The sequence below is a fragment of the Ailuropoda melanoleuca genome, chromosome 13, assembly GCF_002007445.2.
Source record: "Ailuropoda melanoleuca isolate Jingjing chromosome 13, ASM200744v2, whole genome shotgun sequence".
Lineage (NCBI taxonomy): Eukaryota > Metazoa > Chordata > Mammalia > Carnivora > Ursidae > Ailuropoda > Ailuropoda melanoleuca.
This window is the reverse complement of record NC_048230.1, coordinates 31,732,182-31,754,868: the sequence shown is the minus strand read 5'-3', so window position 1 is coordinate 31,754,868 and position 22,687 is coordinate 31,732,182. Positions and strand designations below refer to the sequence as shown.

The 22,687-nt window shown below is 37.6% G+C and overlaps 1 protein-coding gene across 1 annotated transcript in view; it reads left to right on the top strand.

Moving 5' to 3' along the window:
• BPTF (bromodomain PHD finger transcription factor) overlaps positions 1-22,687 on the top strand; it is a 150,130-nt gene that overhangs the window by 76,079 nt on the left and 51,364 nt on the right. The window contains 7 exon segments of the mRNA XM_019805309.2: positions 641-828; positions 2,535-2,890; positions 3,609-3,740; positions 14,779-14,908; positions 16,031-16,169; positions 19,186-19,362; positions 20,304-22,614. Coding sequence (XP_019660868.2) covers positions 641-828; positions 2,535-2,890; positions 3,609-3,740; positions 14,779-14,908; positions 16,031-16,169; positions 19,186-19,362; positions 20,304-22,614 — 3,433 coding nt within the window.

The window sequence follows — 22,687 nt, the reverse complement described above, 5'->3', positions numbered from 1 at the left end:
AAAATGTAGGGAAATTTTCAGCCAAAGTGAGATTCATGGCAAAGCATTAATTGTCCCTTGGTGGTGCAGTCTGTCACTTTAAAAAATTAAGTTGTTATGAAAATGTGAGAGGCCTTTATTATAGTAAAAAAACTAATTTAGTTGATTTCACATGTATAATTATTTGCATACACAGATAATTCTAGGTTCCTTAGGTGAAAATTCACTTGGTATTTATAAACTTTAAACCATTAGGTATTTAAATAATTTCAATGGAAATCTTTCTAAAATTAATTATACCCCTTTACTTTTTGTACAGGAACCATATTGAATATATAAGGCAGTGTTTTATTAGTGTGCATTTTGAGCTACGATGTTTGTTGCTTATAGATTTGTAATAGCCCTTCATGTTTTCTAGTAGATGAGCTTTGAAACAGATAACTTGGCATGTTTGAATTTTCTGTACAATAATAACTGACTCACAGTAAAGTTCTCTTAAGTAAAACCTTTAAGAATTAATATGTTTGCTTTGGCTATTCAAGGACTTTTTGTTTACTTTCTGGATCTTAGATGTGCATCAGATAAGAGTTTTGGATAAATAAGGTGTTGTTATAAATAACTTACTGTTAGCAATTACTTTTGGCTTTTCATCTGATAACAGGTGATTTCAAATCAGAGAAGTCTAATGGGGAAATAAGTGAGTCTCCTGGAGCAGGAAGAGGGGCATCTGGGTCAACTCGAATTATCACCAGATTACGGAATCCAGACAGCAAACTTAGCCAGCTGAAGAGCCAACAGGTGGCAGCTGCAGCCCATGAAGCAAATAAATTATTTAAGGAGGGCAAAGAGGTATGTTCTTTCTGTTTAAAACAAAAAATCTCTGGAATGTGAAATAATTTTATTTATCAGACCTGAAAAATAGGGGCAGGAAGTGTGGACCTACTCTTGAATTGTATTTTTCTACTTCCAAGAGTGTAGTGGGTAGCAGGTTAAAAGTGATTAGGTCTATAATACATATAAGACATATTTTATACAATAAGTACAGTTGTATACCCAAATTTCAGTTCATGTGGGGAAATGCTATAATTGGGTGGTATACTTTCTTACTATATAGTTAGTTTTATTGTATATGATTCTAAAGAGGTAGAGGCTTCTTTTTCACATACGGTAAAGAGTACGCTGTTTGTGGGCTAGTAAAGAGTTATAGGTGATTTAATGCTCAGTTCTAGCTGTAAGAATTTTTTTTTAAGATTTTATTTATTAAAGAGCACGAGCGGGGAGGAGGGGCAGAGGGAGAGGGAGAAGCAGACTCCCTGCTGAGAAGGGAGCCTGATGCGGGGCTTGATCCCAGGACCCTGAGTTCATAACCTGAGCCAAAGGCAGGCACTGAAACGACTGAGCCACCCAGGCATCTCCCCCCACTTTTAAGATTTATTTATTATTTCAGAGAGATACACACATGGGGGCTCAGGGGATAGGGAGAGAGAGCATCTCAAGCAGACTCCCCACTGAGTAGGGAACCTAATGAGGGGCTCGATCTCACAACCCTGAGATCATGACCTGAGCTGAAGTCAAGAGTTGGACACTTACCCGACTGAGCCACCCAGGTGCTTCTAGTAGTTTTATTTTTTATTTCTTAAGAAGTAATCTCTGTACCCAGTGTGGGGCTCAAACTCACAACCCAAAGATCAAGAGTCATACACTTTACTGACTGAGCCAGCCTGGTGCCTCAGCTAGTACTTAGTGTTTCTGTCCCCCAGCTAGCTAGGGTGGCAGTACAAGGCCACAACTGTGTCTTCCATATTTAAGAATTATTTGCAAGGTAGATATGCAAGAATATATAGTGTTCTTTTCTAAACATAGGAATTTCTTTAAAGCAATAACTTCGAAGCTGTTTTTTCACTCTGACCCTCAGTATGACATTTTTCATAGCATTCCGGTACACACATTCAGAAGTTTCCTGAAATAGTATTTTACCTCACCATGTGGGAAGCACTCTGGTATTTTCTTTTCTAGTCTAGTTGATTGTGTTATATATTTTGTGTGTTTTTGTTTTACGCTGAAAAAAATCCACTATTAATCTCACGGTTCACTAAAGGATTGGGATCAGCTGTTGGAAAACAGGCTTTTAAAGTATCCATGGGCTCTCATACTACAGCTGGAATGATAAAAGGAGCAGAAAAAAAGATATTTTTAGGAATATATTTTTTGGGGAATAGTACGTGTAATGCCTTCCATTTTCCCTACCGTATATATCATAAGCTTAAAGTAATGGTTGGTGAATGATGTACACATGTGGTTTTGTGTGTATATTTGAGATACATGAAAATACTTCATAAAGTCTGACATACAATAAGCACTTAGAGGTTCTTTTTATGGGAAGATCTTGGTTGTTTAATTATAAACAATTATGTTTAGCTTTTAACTTTGCTTATAAATTTCAAAAGTTCAGTCGTAAGATATACCTGAACTTTATTTTGAATGATAAATTACAGATTGTTGATTAAGTTTACATATTTGATATGAATAATCAGTCTTTTTATTTTCTTGGTCAGGTACTGGTAGTTAACTCTCAAGGAGAAATTTCACGGTTGAGCACCAAAAAGGAAGTGGTCATGAAAGGAAATATCAACAATTATTTTAAGTTGGGTCAAGAAGGGAAGTATCGTGTCTACCACAATCAGTACTCCACCAATTCATTTGCTTTGAATAAGCACCAGCACAGAGAAGATCATGATAAGAGAAGACATCTTGCACATAAATTCTGTCTGACTCCAGCAGGAGAGTTCAAATGGAATGGTTCTGTCCATGGGTCCAAAGTTCTTACCATATCTACTCTAAGATTGACTATCACCCAACTAGAAAACAATATCCCTTCATCCTTTCTTCATCCAAATTGGGCTTCACACAGGTAAAGGAAACTAAGGTTCATTTATTTCTGTGAATATACTAAAAATTTACGAAACGATTATTGCACGTGCTCACTTGAAACGCATTACCAGTGAATTAGTTAGCAAGACACTGAGCACATTAGGGATGTGAGTATCCTTCTAAGTTACTGGACTAGCATTAGCATTTGGAAGACTCCTCTGGAGTCCAGAGGAGGCCACTCAAAGTTCCAGAACACTGTAGAAGGTTTAAGGAGTTGGAAGACTAATCGATCTCTGGGATTCCTTCTAGTGTTAAAAATCTGTGATTCGGGGGCGCCTGGGTGGCGCAGTCGTTAAGCATCTGCCTTCTGCTCAGGGCGTGATCCCAGTGTTCTGGGATCAAGACCCACATTAGGCTTCTCAGCTAGGAGCCTGCTTCTTCCTCTCCCACTCCCCCTGCTTGTGTTCCCTCTCTCGCTGGCTGTCTCTCTCTGTCAAATAAATAAATAAAATCTTAAAAAAAAAAAAAATCTGTGATTCACAGGTCCTGTCCCCATGCTTTAATGAAATCACTATTTTGCACCAAAATAAATAAATAAAAATTTAAAAATCTATGATTCTGTGAGGTAGGAACTTCCAGTAGCAGTATATTTAAACCTGCTTAGCCTAGAAACGTATGCCCTATAAGATCAGAAATTACAGCTCTTGTGCTTTTAAGACCAACAAGTGAAATAACTTTTTTTCCCTCCTGAAATACAGGGCAAATTGGATCAAAGCAGTTCAGATGTGTAGCAAACCCAGAGAATTTGCCCTGGCTTTAGCGATTTTGGAGTGTGCAGTCAAACCTGTTGTGATGCTACCAATATGGCGAGAATCTTTAGGCCACACCAGGTAAGTGAGTTCTGAGCCTTGTAAATGGTGTACCGTACTCCCTTTTGGAATATTAGCCTGTTAATAATGAAAGTTCATTTATTTAAAAGGCCATATTACAATTAAATTAAACTCTTAATGGCCTTTTCCCTTCTCTGTGAGATGTAACACGAATAAATATTATTTTTATTATTATTTAAAAGTAAAAGGCATTTTTATTGAACAGAACATTTTTATTGAATATCCTAGAATGTTTCAGTTACTGTGCTGGGCATCTGATTTACTTAGAATTGAATGTCTAGACATGACTCAGCTCCTAAGTAGACCAGAGTTATGTGACTTCAGACCATTAAAAAAATTGATAAATTTTGTGACTTGAATCTACTTTTTATTCAAATGGATTTGTTTATCTTTAGTTAGTCTTTAAAAAGTTATTACTATAAAAACTAATATAAGCTTATGGTAAAAAAATGAAAATTACTATTCAAAGTGAAAAGAAGGAATCATTTTACCTTCCCCGCCCCTCTACAGAGCCCATTCTGAAGGTATGACACTTATTTTGTTAATACAAATAATATTTTGTGTTGCTTCCCACATCTGTGTTTTATTTTATGATGAAAAGTTTTTTTTAAGAAAAGTAGTTTACACCTGCCAAATTTTCATCTCCTAAGGATTGCTTTCAGATTTTTTTTTTTTTGTGCTCTCCTTACATAAATCTTATAGATAACTTTGTTTTCTCTCTTTTCTACCTCCTGTTTTGAATGTAATTGCTGCTGCCAATAGAGGCTTCCACAAGTGGAATGGACTTAATTCTTCCTAGGATTAAAAAAAGAGGGTTAAGTTCAGGTGCTACAGACTGCATGCTAGAAGAGGAGAGCTGAATGGCTGCCATAGCTTTATTTTACTTCTTACTGATCTCTTTTACAAGGTAGAGCAGAGAGTCAGGCAATGTGAAGCAGTACGCTGAGTGTTGCTCCTTCTTGCATTTACCTCCAGACTTGCCCCAAACTGTTCTGTCCCAGCTTTCTTCTATTCAGGGATCATCCTGAAGCAGCCTTGTCTCTAGTGACAAGAAATCAATACTTTGAGAACTGAAGCTTAGCTAAGTGTTGGTAAATAAACTCCAATACTCAAATATAACTTAAAGTGACTAAATCATACCTTTTATAAATTCATTTCTCGATTTTAAACATTCCAATGGAAGATGGGATTCAACTTTTTTTTAAAAATTGAGTTTGGTTTTTTTTTCTTCCTGGTTTGTCATTAATGACTAGCCTTCTAAACATGTCACTTAGAGTTATAAAATTATATCATGAATTGTATTTGTATTAATGACACATCTGGTAATATATGAAAGAATCTTTTTTAATATGATGAGGTAAAATAGAATGCTCTGAATTTTTAAAAAATTGGAGACTACGATTCAGAAAAATTAGAGATTAATAATAGAGCACTAACTTCTCTTAGTACTATGGTCAAAAACTTCCAGGTGACAAATTTCTAAGACTTGACCTTAAGGAACTGTTTACAAATTCAGCCAGTTATTTTATTCGTTAAATGATTGGTTATTATGATTGTCAATAATAAAGCTTTGAGAGCCTTCTAAATATCTAACAGTTGCAGAACATTTAAAAAATATTAGTAAATTAAGATTTTTTGGAGAAAATTATAAAGCCTTTGTTGAAAAACAGTGTTAGGTATGGAAGAATACCTAAATAAGTAGAAATATATCTCATGTTCATGTATAGGACTACTCAGTGTCTTAATAGTGTTAATTTTTCTCATATTATTACATAAATTAATTCTAATAGCATGAATAATTATCATTGGGCTTTCTGCAGAATTTGACAAGATGATTAAAAATTTTATATGGAAAAGGGCAATAGTAGGGTTTACATTTAAAAGACAGGGTAGAGGGACGCCTGGGTGGATCAGTTGGTTAAGCGTCTGCCTTCAGCTCAGGTCATGATCCCAGAGTCCTGGGATCAAGTACCATGTCAGGCTCCCTGCTTAGAAGGAAGTTTGCTTCTCCCTCTGCCTGCTGCTCCCCCTGCTTGTGCTCTCTCTATCTCTATCTCTCTGACAAAAAAATAAAATCTTTTAAAAGAAAAGAAAGGACAGGGTAGAAAGACTTGTCCTACCAGATAAAAAAAACTTATTTGGTAGCTATAATAATCCTGCAGTATAGTTGCAAAGATAAATAGACCAGTGGTACAGAATAAACCATCCAGAAAGAGACCAGCCTATATATAGAAATGTAATAGATGGGGGGCGCCTGGGTGGCACAGCGGTTAAGCGTCTGCTTTCGGCTCAGGGCGTGATCCTGGCGTTATGGGATCGAGCCCCACATCAGGCTTCTCTGCTATGAGCCTGCTTCATCCTCTCCCACGCCCCCTGCTTGTGTTCCCTCTCTAGCTGGCTGTCTCTATCTCTGTCAAATAAATAAATAAAATCTTTAAAAAAAAAAAAAAGAAATGTAATAGATGATAGAGTAGCATTTTAAAAAGGATGAACTGTTCACTAGCAGGTGTGATGTGGCAATTTGAGTTATCTGTGTGGTGGAAAATTGGATCCCATTCTTTATATCATACACAGTAGTCAGTTCCAGGTAGAGTAAATCCTAAATGTAAAAAGCAAAACTCCCAGGAAGAAAATATAAGAGATAATGATTTTGGAATGAAGAACGTTCCCTCCCTTCCTCCCTTTCTGTCTCCTCCACTTCCTTTCTTCCTTCTATCCCATTTCCCTTTTCCCCTTGCCTCTCCTTCACGTATTTTTTCCTTCTCCCTCCACTTCCTCCCATACTTCGTTCCTTTTCTCTTACTCTTGGTTGTTTTCTTTCCTTCCTGATTGATTATGTTTCAGAACGCACCAAAGTGTGGCATTATTTCTTCCATTTTTAAGCTGTTATCTATCGGATAAGAATGAGTGTGCATATAGGTGTCTATGTATCTGCTGTTACTACAGGTGACTTTCCTTTTTCATGTTTAATATTGTAATACATACGTAAGATTGTAATATATAAGCAAGAATGGGTCATAATAAAAAAACACCTGTGAACTCATCAACCAGTTTCAAAATTAAGAACATTATCATTATTGCATCTACTTTCCATTCACATTACCTTGCCTCCCCTGAGAGATAACTGTAATTTTTAAGTTTTTTTGTTATATCCGCTGTTTGACTATGTAGTTTTATCACATATGTATAGATCAGTGAATGGTGGATTGTTTTCTGTTGCTTGAGTTTTATAATAATGTGTCATCCTAAAAAACTAAGTCATAGACTGGTTAACGGTTTTTATTTTTTTTATCATAGTATAATCAAAAGAGGGTTAGTATTCATAATATATTCAAGAATTTCTACAGTTCAGTAAGAAAAAAATCAAACCATTTGGTAGGAAAAAAGGTCAAAGATACAAATATAATTCACAGGAGACACAAATAGCCAAAAACATGAAAATTTCCCTGGTAAGGTGAGGTAAATGCACATTAAAACTAGGGACTGTTGGGGCGCCTGGGTGGCACAGCGGTTAAGCGTCTGCCTTCGGCTCAGGGCGTGATCCCGGCGTTATGGGATCGAGCCCCACATCAGGCTCCTCTGCTATGAGCCTGCTTCTTTCTCCCACTCCCCCTGCTTGTGTTCCCTCTCTCGCTGGCTGTCTCTCTCTGTCGAATAAATAAATAAAATCTTTTAAAAAAACCAAAAAACAAAAAAAAACCTAGGGACTGTTATTTCACGCCCACGCCCATAGGATTGTTAAAAATTTAACGAATATAGGCAAATAGGTGACATAATAGAAAGAACAATCAGAGAAGTGGGTGCTGCAACAATGGGAAAGAATCATTTGGTAAAAACAAAGTTGAAAATGCAATTCTACTCCTAACTCAGTACCTTAGAGAGACCTTACATGTGTACATGAGAAGATATGTAGGAAGATATTTTTTTTTTGGTAGGTTCCCCGCCTGTCGTGGAGTCCAGTACGGGACTTGAACTCATGACCCTGAGATCAAGACCTGAGCTGAGATCACGAGTCGGCCGCTTAACCGACTGGGCCACTCAGGTGTGCCCCAAAATGTTTCTTACATTACTTTGTAATGGTAAAATTTGGTAACAATCCCTAACTGCCCATAATTAGGCACATTTAAGTTATGGAGTGGTTCTATAATGGGCCATTATACAGCCATGAAACTAAAGCAAGCTTCAATGAGATTGAATCTCATGAATGTACAATAGAGTAAAAACAATTCTTTTCTTAAAAATACATGTAGTATGATTCTATTTATGTAAAGTTTAAAAGCATGTATTCTAGTATGTTAAAATGCTGTTTGTGGATACAGACATTGTGGTAAAAGTTTAAAGAAATACAGGAGGTATGTGCTTAAAACCTAAGAAGTACACTTCAAAATAAATAACAAATATTCAAAGAAAAATCATAATAGAAACTAGAAAACACTTCAAATTGAATGTTCATGAGAACCCTATGTATATTGAAATTTGTAGGCTGCCACTGAAGAGTACCCAGGGGTAAATTGTTACCCTTCAATGCTTACATTAGAAAAGAAGGGCTGCAATTAATTAGCTAGGGCATACATCTCAAGAAGTCACCCCAAAGACAGGAGATATTAAGAACTGTTGAACATTAAATATTTGATGAAATAGAGAACATACCTTAGATCCCATTATAATTTTACAAACCTCTGATGAGATTATCAGGAAAGAAAAAATAAAGGGGAAAACACAAATAACCATCAAAAATAGAAAAGGGACTATGCCAATCAGTATTTCCGATTCACTTTCACTGGCACTAGAGATTTTAAATCTTCAGAGGGTCCACTAACATAGTATTCAGGCTTCCTACATCCGTAGAGAAAGGGCCCACTGGGCTCCTACTTTTGGGTAGAAGGATTGGGGAAGAGGGTCTCCCACCCCCATCTCAGTTACTGGACAGTAGGGCATAGGCCATGGTCTCTTCTCAGGCAGGAAAAGGATTTCTGGTTCAGTTTAAAGGATATCACTGTACCTACCAATAAGGAGGTGGGCAGGACCAGATGACTTCATAAGGAAGTTCTTCAGATTTCAGGTAATAGATAATTCTATTCAAACTCTTCTATAAAATGGAAAAAGAAGGAAATCTCGCAGATTATTGTTAGTATAATACTATTAAAAAACTTGATACATAGAAATGGACAAAAGATAACTAGAAAATCATGGCCCTGTCTCCTTTATTAATATTTATCATTGGTTAATAATCATGGCAAGTAAATGTGCATTCAGGTACTCTTAAAACACTGGCAAATATATTCAGGAATAAATTTTAAAAATTGTAAACCATGGCTAAATTGGCTTTCCCTAGACATGGAAGACTTGTCCACTCTTAGGAGATTATTAATATCATGCTGTTTTAAGAAGTCAAAGAGAGGGCTCCTGGGTAGCGCAGTCGTTAAGCATCTGCCTTTGGCTCAGGGTGTGATCCCGCCGTTCCGGGATCAAGTCCCACATCGGGCTCCTCCGCTGGGAGCCTGCTTCTTCCTCTCCCACTCCCCTGCTGTGTTCCCTCTCTCGCTGGCTGTCTATCACATAAATAAAAAATAAAATCTTAAAAAAAAAAAAAAAAAAGTCAAAGAGAGAAAACTTTGATCATCTCATTAGATACCAAGAAGGTATAAGTTCATTAATTCTTCTTTTAAAAAAATCTTAAATAGGAATAGAGAATAGTCTTTTTTGTTTTTTTCCCCCATAAAGATGTATTCCAAACCAAACCATCGTGCTTTCTTGATACATTCCCATTAACATTCAGGTGGAACAAAACAAAAATGTCCACTATCAGTGCTGTCTTTTAACTTTTCTTAAAAGTGTTAGCTACTGCAGTTTGTCAAGGGAAATAAAACATACATATATATGTGTGTATATATATGTATGTATGTGTTGGCAGATAAGGCATAATTACTATATGCAGTTGACCTAATTAGATGCTGAGAAACCCGAAGAAAATTGAAAAACTATCAGAAACAATCTGAAAACTAAGTAAAGATTTTATTTATTTGAGAGAGAGAACGCGCGTGTGCACGAATTGGGGGCAGAGCAGAGGGAGGAGAAGCAGACTCCCTGCTGAGTAGGGAACCCAATGTTGGGCTCAGTCCCAGGACCCTGGGATCATGACCTGAGCCATATGCTTAGGTCTGACCTGAGCTCAGATGCTTAACCAACTGAGCCACCCAGGCGCCCCCTAAACAATACATTTTATGTAACAGTAACCATGTAGAAAACACCGTGGGAGTTCTGAGTTAAAATAACAAATTGTATAAATACATTTAACTTTGTTACCTGCTTAACTCCCTGAAAACCATGGCGGGGGGATTTTTTTTAAAGCGTAAACCCACAGAGAAAAGGAGAACAGCAGAGAATACAGCAGCAGTAAAGCCGTGGAAGCAAGAATACAGGTGGACAAATGGTAACCTGCCTAGGAAGGCCATAGCCCAAGTCATTGGGGAGAACTGAGAATTTTCATGAGTCACACCAGAGAACCATCAGAAGGCATAGGAGCAGGAAGTCCATAGCAGTCCATTTTGGACCATATCTGTGCAGTGTACCTACTTCCACACAGTCCTGTCAGACAACCATGAGTATGGTGAGCCCAGTGTCTTCCAGGCCTCACTCAGACCCTCACCCTCAGATTTCACCAGAAGAGGCTACTGTGACCCAGTGACAAGTTTTTTCCCTGGGAACCTCCTTTTAACAGTAACAATATTGCTCTTTTGCTCATTCAGCTAGTTTTATTTGCTACTGAATTTTCAAAAGCCGAACTTTATACTGTTTGGGATATATACATGAGTGATAAAACTATAAAGAAAAGCAAGGGGACAATAACCCAAAAGTCAGTGTAATAACTGCCTGAGAGTGGGACACACTAGCTTCTGATGTATTTGGTTATCGATACAAAGTTCTCTTTCTTAACCTGATTACATCTTACTTTTTTTTTTTTTTAGGTTTTATTTATTCATTCCACAGAGAGAGAGACAGGGAACACAAGCAGGAGGAGTGGGAGAGGAAGAAGCAGGCTCCCAGCGGAGGAGCCTGATGCGGGGCTCAATCCCAGAATGCCAGGATTACGCCCTGAGCTGAAGGCAGACGCTTAACGACTGAGCCACCCAGGCGCCCCCATCTTACATATTTTTTAAAATTACGGTGAAAGAAAAGAGCCCCATAACAACAAAAAACTCTCAAATAACTAGGAATAAATTTAACAAGAAATATTTAGGATCATGTAAAGAAATTATTAAAACTTTACTAAAGATAGAAGGGATACCTGGTAAATGAAAAGGTAAAGAGGGGCACCTGAGTGGCTCAGTTGGTTAAGCAGCTGCTTTCGGTTTCCTGAGATCGAGCCCCACATCAGGCTCCCTGCTCAGTGGGGAGTCTGCTTCTCCCTCTCCCTTTGCTGCTCCCCCTGGTTCTGCTCTCTCACTCACGTTCTCTCTCTCAAATAAATAAAATCTTTTAAAAAAATGAAAAGGTTGGGGCGCCTGGGTGGCACAGCGGTTAAGCGTCTGCCTTCAGCTTAGGGTGTGATCCCGGCGTTATGGGATCGAGTCCCACATCAGGCTCCTCTGCTATGGAGCCTGTTTCTTCCTCTCCCACTCCCCCTGCTTGTGTTCCCTCTCTCGCTGGCTGTCTCTATCTCTGTCAAATAAATAAATAAAATCTTTAAAAAAAAAAAAAAAAATGAAAAGGTAGGGGCGCCTGGGTGGCACAGCGGTTAAGCGTCTGCCTTCGGCTCAGGGCGTGATCCCAGCGTTACGGGATCGAGCCCCACATCAGGCTCCTCCACTATGAGTGCTTCTTCCTCTCCCACTCCCCATGCTTGTGTTCCCTCTCTTGCTGGCTGTCTCTATCTCTGTTGAATAAATAAATAAAATCTTTAAAAAAAAATGAAAAGGTAAAGATACATTATCTTTTTGTATAAAGATATACAAAAAGATATACTTTTATATATGTAGCATACATATCTAAACAGATATGTACACATTTTCTAAAACCATGCATTATGATTATTTAATCTATCAAAATTCATATTTCCATTATGAATAGGATTTTCCCTCCTTGGGGGGCAGACAGCCTTGATCAAAATGATACTAATATTTCAGCTAGAAAAATTAATTGCAAGAAAAGGGAAGTAGGTATGAGAAAAAAGGGAATAGATATTAGAACATTTTTGAAACTACAATAAAAAATAAGGTTTAGGGTAGCGGGATAGAACAAAGAACCCAGAAATAGACCTAAACACATGTGAGCATCTAGCAATGACAGCATTACATGTAAGTGAAGGAAAGAGGACATGTGTGGAGAAAATATCACCTAGATCCCTGCCTCAGCAAAAACATTTAGATCAAGGAAGGTTTTTTTAAAAAACAAAAACTAAAAAACTTCAGTAAGAAACCATGGATTAATTATGTTTTTGTTGTGATACTTTCTTTTTAAACAGATGTAAAACCCAGATGCCATAGAGGAAAAAAGTGGATATATGTATTTAAAATTCTGAGTGGAAAAATAATATTATAATCAAACTCAAAGACAGATGACAAACTGAGGAAAAATATTTGCACCACAAATGGGAAGTTACCTTAATTGACAAAGATCTTTTATAAATGAAAAGGACTAGTAGTCCAGTACAGACAAGACAAAGGATTTGAACAGGCATTTTGCAGAAAAGTAAATGTGAAAGGCCAGTGGACATTAAAAAAAAAAAAAAGTGTTTCCTTTTCTCATAATTAAGAAAATGTAGATGAAAACAGTGGGATATAATTTCTTCTCTCTCAATTGGGCTAATAATTGAGAAGTTTGGTACTAACTTGAGTGAAGGTGTAGGAAAGGGTGGCTTTATAATCGGCGGCAGTGTGAAGTGTACAATTCTGAAGAGCTCTGTGGCTTTACTTGTCAGCATTTTAAGTGCCAGAATCTTTGGACCTAGCTACCCCACCACTGGGCAACACTGGGGGTACCCTCCAAGTTTGCCAAGAAAGACACAAAACATCTTTTTCTTATAGCTTTGTTTATAACAGTGAAACAAGCACAAAAGACCCTAGGCACGTCGTGCAGAATGGGAGTGGAGTTGAAACGTGGTTGGCTCTCAATTGAACCGTGGAGGTGTGGAAGGAACACCTGCCACCCAGTGCTCCTGCCAGTGTGGAGCGGAAGCTGGAGGCTGCACAGTACCAGCCCGATCAAGCTTCCTTCCTGGGGCCTCTAGGCTGCCCACAGTAGCCAGGATTTCTGCCCAGCCAAACAGAATAGAACTCCTTCAGTGCTGAGCTTTATTGCTGCCAAAACATAAGGTTTGTCTTGGTGGCAGTGAGAACAACAGAATTTACTCTGGAGCAGCTAACCTCACAGATTAGCTACAGTAAAACCTTGCTGGCCTGGCATCCTCTGCAAAGTGAACCCTTTGTATTTGGTGATGAAAATGTGTCTGTTTCCCATGCGAACGCCAAGAGCACAAGCTGAGCGCCCAGCCCGGCTGTGAGCTCCCAGCGTATCACTGCACTGATGGTCTCCCCGCACAGTACTCCCTTCCCTGCCACTGTCAGCGAAGATGGCTCAGTTGCTGTATCAGACCTGAACTTTAGAGAGTTTTAAAGCTTAGCCCACAAAAAACTATGTGCAGAAACACTCCTTGATCCTGGCTTAGTCATTCCTGCCTTACTCTGGCGGGCTGAGGCCGTCGGGTTATCCACCAAGCTGTACCTACAGAGCTTTCCCCACTCCCTGGTTGCAAGAGTAGTGGCAAATTGATGGTATTTGAGTCAGTCAGTCCCCGGTAAGAATCTACTCCCTTTCCCCTCCTCCCATCGGTTGTGAGAGAATGAAGATTGTTTGCCATACTCATGTTGTACAGCTAATAGGCATGCGCTCTCTTGGCCTAGGCTAGCCTGGATTTTAGTGTCCTATATTCATAGGGACACAAAGCTTTCTTGAAAGTGGAGATAAATAAGGAGTTTTTAGTGGGAGGATAGAGATATAAAGAATTAAATCCCCTCGCACATCTTTCCAGCACCACCTCCTCCCCCATATTGACAAAAGATCTCTGTTTTTTTCACATAGCTATGCATGCAAGATTGGCTACATCCGGGTAGCGTGTGATAAAGCGGTATTTCTACCACTGGAGCCCTTAGAGACAGACTCTTCTCTTCATAGTTTTTGGTCAATGTCCTTGTTTATGGGAAGTATTCCCATTCACAAAAATCCAGTCTAATCATCTTAATTCTGTAGAGCCTCACCACGGGCCCGCCTGTCTCCTTACTGCTGGGTGCAGTGATAGTCATTTTCAGTCCTGAAAAAAAGATTGTGGCCATTTTCTGTCCTGAAAAAAGAGTGTGTTTAATGACTGACGCAAATCAGTGTGGGTCCTTCTTTCCCAGCCCCTCCCCTCACCTTGTGGGCCTTCTCTGTGGATGTAGGAGCCTGAATTCTACGTTAGTGGTCCCTGTGATGGCTTGAAAACCCCCAGTGCTAGATAGAATTAGAAATATTCGTCGTTAAAATAAAAGGTTTTGGATTTATTGGTCTTTTTGGTGGGAAGGAAATAATGTATTCTTTAATAGGGGACTAATTCAATAAATTATAGTATGTCCATGCAGTGGGATATATTATTTAATTCTTTGAGAAGGTCTGTATCTTCTGGTATGGAAAGATCTTCTAGTACAATTATTCATTGATTAAAAGCTGAGTAGTTGTGATTGTTATGTAGTATCCCTTTTGTGTAAATATGATGTTGGTGTATATATGAATAGTTTCAGGAATAAGCCATAAGCGAGTGTATTTCTTATAGGGACACATATGGGAAGGTTGGCATGTTTTTGCTTCTTTCTACTGTTTGATTTTTTCCTGTTATGGAATTATATATATCCTTATTTTTGTGAGTTGTAGTTGTCTAGGTCATGGGAATATAGCTAACCATCTTTTGATTTTGTCTTCCTAATTTGCAGTACTGTATTTTTATCTTTTTAATTTATTTTTCAAAGTTAAATGCAGTTCTGCCTTTCCATTCATATATTCTTAGGTTACACAGGATGACATCAATTGAAAGAGAAGAAAAGGAGAAAGTCAAGAAAAAAGAGAAAAAACAAGAAGAGGAAGAAACGATGCAACAAGCTACATGGGTAAAATATACATTTCCAGTTAAACATCAGGTAATTTTTATTGTAGTCTTTTAAAATAGGGTTAGCCATTTCTGAGACTTGTATTCTGCAACTTTGAATACTTAAATATTGTTTTACTTTTGACACGATCTTTTATTTAATGTAGTTGGAACAAAGTAAATCTTTCTGGCAATTTTATGAGCATAGGATTATATTACTAGAATATAGGTGGGCTCTTAGACTAATTTGTTGAAATTGTTAGAAAACTGTAAAATTGTGTTACATTTTTCATATTAAAATGGGGTACAATTGACCTTGGAAAAACACAGGTTTGAACTGCACGGGTCCACTTACACACAGGTTTTTTTTTTTTCCGGTAAATATAGTATAGTACTGTAAGTGTATTTTTCTTCCTTCTAATTTTTCTTCTTTTTTTTCTTTTAAGATTTATTTATTTTAGAGAAAGGGTGGGGGTGGGGGGCAGAGAGAGACTTAAGCAGACTCCCTGCTGAGCGTGGAGTCAGTCACGGGGCTCGATCTCATGACCCTGAACCAAAAGTAAGAGTCGGACCGTTAAGGGGATAGACTGGTGATGGGTAGTAAGGAGGGCACGTATTGCATGGTGCACTGGGTGTTATACGCAACTAATGGAAGCATCAAACTTTACATCGGAATCTGGGGATGTACTGTATGGTGATTAACATAATATAATAAAATAAAATTAAAAAAAAAAAAAAGAGTCGGACCGTTAGCCAGCTGCACCACCCAGGCGTCCCCTTCCTTATGATTTTCTTAATGACATTTTCTTCTCTCTAGCTTACTCTACTGTAAAGAATTCAGTATGTAATACATATAACAGACAAAATATGTATTAATCAGCTGTTCATGTTATTGGTAAGACTTTGGTCAACAGGAGGCTATCAGTAGTTAAGTTTTGGGGAAATCAATTATATGTGGATTTTTGACTGCATGGGGGGGGCAGCAATCCACATGTTGTTCAAGGGTCAGCTGTAATCAGTTTTTTCATAAATCTTTGATTCCTGTTGAAAATAAAATTGATTGGTAAAATTATTTGCCTGACTGTTGATCTTGTTTGGTAAAAATATATAAAACCAAATGTGCTTTATAAGCATTCTCATTCTCATTTAATCAGAATGTTTTCATTTACACCAGGTTTGGAAACAAAAAGGAGAGGAATACAGAGTAACAGGATATGGTGGCTGGAGCTGGATTAGTAAAACTCATGTTTATAGGTTTGTTCCTAAATTGCCGGGCAATACTAATGTGAATTACAGAAAGTCGTTAGAAGGAAGTAAGTAATTGAAATTTTTTCTATGTTATAGTTTCTGATTTTGTACTATTTTTTATAAATTTGTAGTATGTTGTCCATATTTTGTTAAACCTGTTTTTCTGAAATTTTTAATAGAACATGCAAAACTACCAGTGTAGTTTATTAATAATAAACTGTAAAATACTTTAAACTACTTTTATTCTCAGAATTTTTGTAGCTAGGATTTCAGTTAAAGATGACAGAATAGAACTTACTAAAAAAAAAAAAGAAAAAAGACCTCAGCCACCTGATTGTTTTTATAAAATCTTCAATTCAGTATTACCTTACTTCCCAAGGAACCACCTCTCTGGTAACCTCAAAGTTACAGCACATAACAAAGCCAGAAGGGAAGTGATAGAGACTTCTCTAACATTTCCACATAAATGAGGGAGGTATTAACTCAATTCGTGCTATTTGCTAGCAACTTCAGTATTTAGAATCACAGAGCTCTAGAGGGGAACTGCCCTATTAAGAGATCATCTATTTTGAAACTCACATTCCGTGAGCAGATTATTTCTTGAAGATGTGAAGTTATATACAGTTCATATAGATAGGGATAGAGCCCTGACTGAAATCCCTGTCTCCTCGCTCCCACTGTCCTTTTTACACTCTACATTGCCATCTCTCTCTGTTACCTGAGCAGTTTTCAAAAGCAGTTCTGCTCACTGTGCAGTGTAATTTTACTAATGTATGGTGTGATGTGTTCTCTCCTATGAAGCCTATGCTACAGTGGGTACTATGTACATATGTAGCTAACTAATTTTACTTCCTTGTGAATGGTTCTGGTGAATCCTGGACTGGTTAGATATTTGAAACTTAATGTGGTAAAGTTATCATTTTGGATTACCGTTAATAGAAAAAAAATACGTATTTCATAAGGCTCACTGCAATTTATACGGACTGGGAGTGTCTTGCACATAATAGATGCTCAGTGAGTATTTCTCTTTGCCAGATAGAACTGTTCAGTATTAAATTCTATTATGATCGGATTATATTCAAGCTAAAATGTCCTTTATAATAAATTGTAAAAGATTAACATTTTTCTATTGCTATTTTGTTGCTCCAGTTACCCATGTAGCAATTAGAATTACAGAGAGCTTTTGTTTAGTTGTGTCTGATGTGGTTTGTCTTGTGTAGTAAAATCCAGATTATCAATAAGCAAAATATTTAGGCTTTTGTAAATTTATCTTATATCCACTTTCCTTAGCATCCAGTTTTCTGTTGTCTAGTTGCTGGGCCCTTATCCAGTTGGGTACCAAGTTGGTCTTCCAGCATCTTTTGAGCCTTTTCTCTTAGGTGGTAGCAACGCACATTGTTAGCTTAATTTAACTATAGAATAGGAATTATAGTGAAAGCCTTAGTAACCACCAATTTATAATCTCAGAACTAGTGGTCCCTATAATAATGGCTAATCTAGTCTGATCATATGATAGAGGCACAGATGTGTTAGGGAGAACAGAAATGCAGTTCAGGGAACCTTGACCTTGCATCAGAAGACTAGTGTTCAACTTGTTTGACTGCTGATTGTGTCCCTTATCTCTAACCTCCATTCTAACTCAGACTGGATCCATTTGTTTTGCATATTAGTTTATAAATGTCGATAAAGGTATTGATATGCAAGGATTAACAGAAGATATTAATTAATAGTCTGTATGTCAAGAAGAACTTTAATGGAGAGGAAATCACAAATACTTTATAATTGTCTATTTTAAAAAACCACGTTCTTAAAGCTTTTAAATGGGGCTACTGCCATCATATAAAGCTCTCTGAGCAACTTAAAATCATTGAAAACTTACTGCTCAGTTAATCTGAAGTAACTTAAGCATTGAATAAGGAGAGTATCAGTTTAGTTTTTGTCCGTTTGGTACCTGGGGGTCCCGACACATCCTGTCACCGTTTCCTATGTTTTTTTCTTCTTTCACCAGTATCCTACTGTCTTAACAGATAGCTAGTTTGTTTTTTGCACTCTTCTCCATTCTCTCAGCCAGATCCTTCTGGAAGAAGTCATTTATTTAAATAAGAAGTGGGTACATGGTGCTAAGTTCTTGGGATATTTGGAATCAAGTGAAGAAACTAAAAAGTAGAAAACGCCTGTAAGGCCCAAGAAAATTCATCTGGGTAATAGTACTGTATCATGGGCTTGATTTTTTTTTTCTTATGGAAAATTTGAAGCTACACGAAAGTAAAAGAAAATAGAATAATGAACTCCCATGCAACCATCATTCGACTTCTTTTGCTCTCCTGTTAGTTGTCATCGCCTACTTTTTTCCTGTAGTTTTTTTTCCCCGTGTATTTAGAGCAAATTCCAGAAATCATGTTATTTACCAGTTCAGTATATATATCTAATTGAAGTAGACATTCCATAACCATCATGACATTACCTGTTCAATAAACTAATGATATTTACCGCATTCCATCTCAAGAGTCTCAGTTCCTATTCCAGTTACCCCAGTTGTGCCAGAGATGCCATTTTACTGTTGGCAGTAAATTAAGTCCAAATAAGGCCAAATGTTGCATTTGGTTATTTCTCTGAAGTCTCTTTTGTTCTGTGATAAATGCTATGATTCCCTACCCGGAAAAAAAATACGTAAACAAACTTTTGTGATTAATTTCACTGGCTCTTGGATAGCCTTGAAGTCTATCCATGGACTCTGGGTGAAAAATACTTAAGTATTTATCTTTCTAATGTGATTCTTTAACACAAAGTGTGTTAAAAACACTGTTGTAGACTTTGTGGAGTTGTTGAGCAGTTGAGATAGTCTCATATGTGAAGGATTCTGAAGAACACCTAAAATGCAGTCATTCCTTTCATGCTTTAGGTCAGCCGAGCATATTAGGAAAGTATATACTATCTTCAACTTTTGTAGTTTTTTTTAATAAGAAACAATGGTATAAATTGCTGGAAATTACTTGATAATTTCCACTAAACTAGATTTTTTAAAGTAAATTGCTAATATTCAGAATATCCATAGTTATATATACACTCAATTCTTTTTAGCCAAAAATAATGTGGATGAAAATATGGATGAGTCAGATAGAAGAAAAAGTCCACGGAGTCCAAAAAAAATAAAAACAGAGCCGGATTCTGAGAAAGGCGAGGTAAAAGATTCAGATGCTGCCAAAGGAGCAGACCAAAGTGAAATGGACGTTTCCAAGATTACTGAGAAGGACCAAGGTAAGGAGAGTCAGGTGTGGAGGGCAGCCTGGGGGTGTAAGATTGACCTGGATCTGGTTCGCACAGCAGAAGAGGTACTCTCTTATCTTTCTTTGAGAGCAGCTTTGTTGAATCATAACTCATTTGGTATATAACTAACCCATTTAAAGTGTACAGTTCAGTGGTTTTTAGTATTTCACAGAGCTGTTCAACTGTCACCACAATCAATTTTAGAACATTTTCATCACCCCAAAAGTAAACCTCATACTCATTAGCAGTCGGTCTCCGGTCCTCCCTAAATCCCCCCAGCCTACTAGTCTACTTTCTGTCTCTGTGGATTTGCCCTATTTCAGACATTCCGTATAAATGGAATTTATGTAATATGTGGTCCTTTGTGACTGGCTTCTTTGACTTGGTATAATGTTTTCAAGGTTCATCCATGTTGTAGCATGTGTCCGTATTTCATCATTGCTTTTTATTTCTGAATAATAGTCCATTGTATAGATATGCCACATTTTGTTTATCCATTCATCAGTTGATGGACATTTGGGTTGTTTCTACTTTTTGGCTGTTATGAATACTGATAAGGACATTCATGTACAAGTTCTTATATGGACATATGCTTTCATCCCTCTTGGGTAAATACCTAGTAGTGGAATTACTGGGTCATCAGCTAATGACTCTGTCCAGCCTTCTGAGGAACTTACATTGTCTTTTGTGAAAAGTCATTTTTTAAAAACCAGATATGCTAGATAATATATGAGCCCTAAGATATTTTATATATAAGGTTTAGCCCTGTCCGTTGACCTATCTTAATCCTGTATCAGGAGCTTTCAAATATATATTTATTTTGAAGCCCTTGAGTGAAAATAAGAAACATTGGTAGTTTTTAAAATAAAAATATTGTGAATTCCACAGTTGAGACTGAAAGTTACACTTACGTAAATGTCTTTGTTTCACAGATGTACAAGAAATTTTAGATTCTGACAATGAGAAACCCTATAAGGAAGAACCAATGGAGATAGATGATGATGTGAAAACAGAGCCACGTATAAACTGTCAGGAAGGTTCTCAAGTAGATGTGGTCAATGTCAGTGAGGGCTTCCATCTAAGGACTAGTTATAAAAAGAAAATTAAATCATCTAAACTAGATGGACTTCTTGAAAGGAGAATTAAACAGTTTACACTGGAGGAAAAACAGCGTCTCGAGAAAATGAAGTTGGAGGGTGGAATTAAGGGTATAGGAAAGGCCTCTACAAGTTCTTTGAAAAGCCTTTCTGAGTCACCAGTAACCATGAAAGCAAAAGAAGCGTGTCAAAGTGACTCACTTAGACAAGAACAAAGCCTTAATGCAAGTAATGGTAAATCTGAAGATGTGATTCGGGGATGTTCCCAAAGCGATTCTTCAATTCTTGGAATTGGTGATCCTGAGCATACATCAGACAGACCTTATCCAAAAGATCAAATGTTAGGTGACGTCTCCATTCAGAGCCCAGAGACAAACTGTCAGAAACAAAATTCTGTTGGAAGTGACGTAGATGAGAGTCTCTCTGAACCTACCAGTCAAGGCCAGGAACCTAGTAAGATTAAAACAAGAGGAAGTGACTTTCTCATTGGTGACTCCAAACTAGCCAGTGCAGATGAAATTGGTACTGTGATCTATAGGAACAAAAAACCACTCATACAGGAGGATAATGACACCACTGTTTCTCCTTCCCATAGCCCTTCACTTCCATCAGTACCTAAAAGTACTGATGATAGAGATCTCCCGTCTCTGTCAAAAGCAGTGGACTTTGAAGGAAAACTAGGATGTGTCTCTGAATATAACAGCACTTTGGAAAATAGTTCTGATACTATGTCTATTCAGGACAGCAGTGAAGAAGATATGATTGTTCAGAATAGCAATGAAAGTCTCTCTGAGCAGTTCATAACTCAGGAACAAGGTATTGAAGGCTTGGAACCATTGAAACAGGAGTTTGTTCCAGATAAGTCCACTGGAAACTATGATAAAAGACCACAGGGTAAGGTAACTGAAGCAAATGGTAGAAAGCCAAGTCAAGAACAGAAATTAGAGGAGAGATCAGTTAATAAGTGTATTGATCAAGTCAATCTAAAAAGTAGCACTGACAAAAAGAATAATGAAAATCGAGAGTCTGAAAAGAAAGGACAGAAAGCAAGTACCTTTCAAATCAATGGAAAAGATAATAAACCCAAAACATATTTAAAAGGGGAATGCTTGAAAGAAGTCTCAGAGAGCAAAGTAGTAAGTGGTGACATTGAACCAAAGCTTAATAATATAAATAAAATAATTCCTGAAAATGATATTAAGTCTTTGACTGCTAAAGAATCTGCTGTAAAGCCATTTATGAACGGTGATGTCATCATGGAAGATTTTAATGAAAAAAACAACTTGGAAACAAAATCATGTTTACTGAGCTCTTCAGATGCTGAAGGCGACTACCAAGATGGCCTAGAGACCCTGCCACCAACCAAAGAGTCTGAGAGTGCACACACTACCATGCCTCCACTGTCTTGTCCAAAAAGCAGTTCCACAAATCAGGTAGAAGATATGGAAGTTGAAACCTCAGAAGTTAAGAAAGTTACTCCCTCACCTATTACTTCTGGAGAGGAATCTAACCTCAGTAATGATTTTGTTGATGAAAATGGTCTGCCCACCCACAAAGATGAAAATGTCAACGGAGAGTCCAAGAGAAAAACAGTCATCACAGAAGTCACCACTATGACATCCACAGTGGCCACAGAATCAAAAACCGTAATCAAAGTAGCCAAAGGTGATAAGCAGACTGTGGTCTCTTCCACAGAAAATTGTGCCAAATCCACTGTCACAACCACCACTACAACAGTAACAAAGCTTTCCACACCCTCCACAGGCAGCAGTGTGGACATCATCTCTGTGAAGGAGCAGAGCAAAACTGTGGTCACCACAACAGTGACAGACTCACTGACCACTTCAGGGGGCACTCTGGTGACATCTATGACCGTGAGCAAAGAATATTCCACAAGAGACAAAGTGAAACTCATGAAATTCTCAAGACCCAAGAAGACTCGTTCAGGTACAGCTCTGCCATCCTATAGGAAGTTCATCACCAAGAGCAGCAAGAAGAGCATATTTGTTTTGCCTAATGATGACTTAAAAAAGTTGGCCAGAAAAGGAGGAATCCGAGAAGTCCCTTATTTTAATTACAATGCAAAACCTGCCTTGGATATATGGCCATATCCTTCTCCTAGACCAACCTTTGGTATCACTTGGAGGTATGTACTTTAAAATGTATTTGGGGAAGGGAGGAAGTCTTTAAAGCATTATCTAGTAAGCATTATCTGAGCA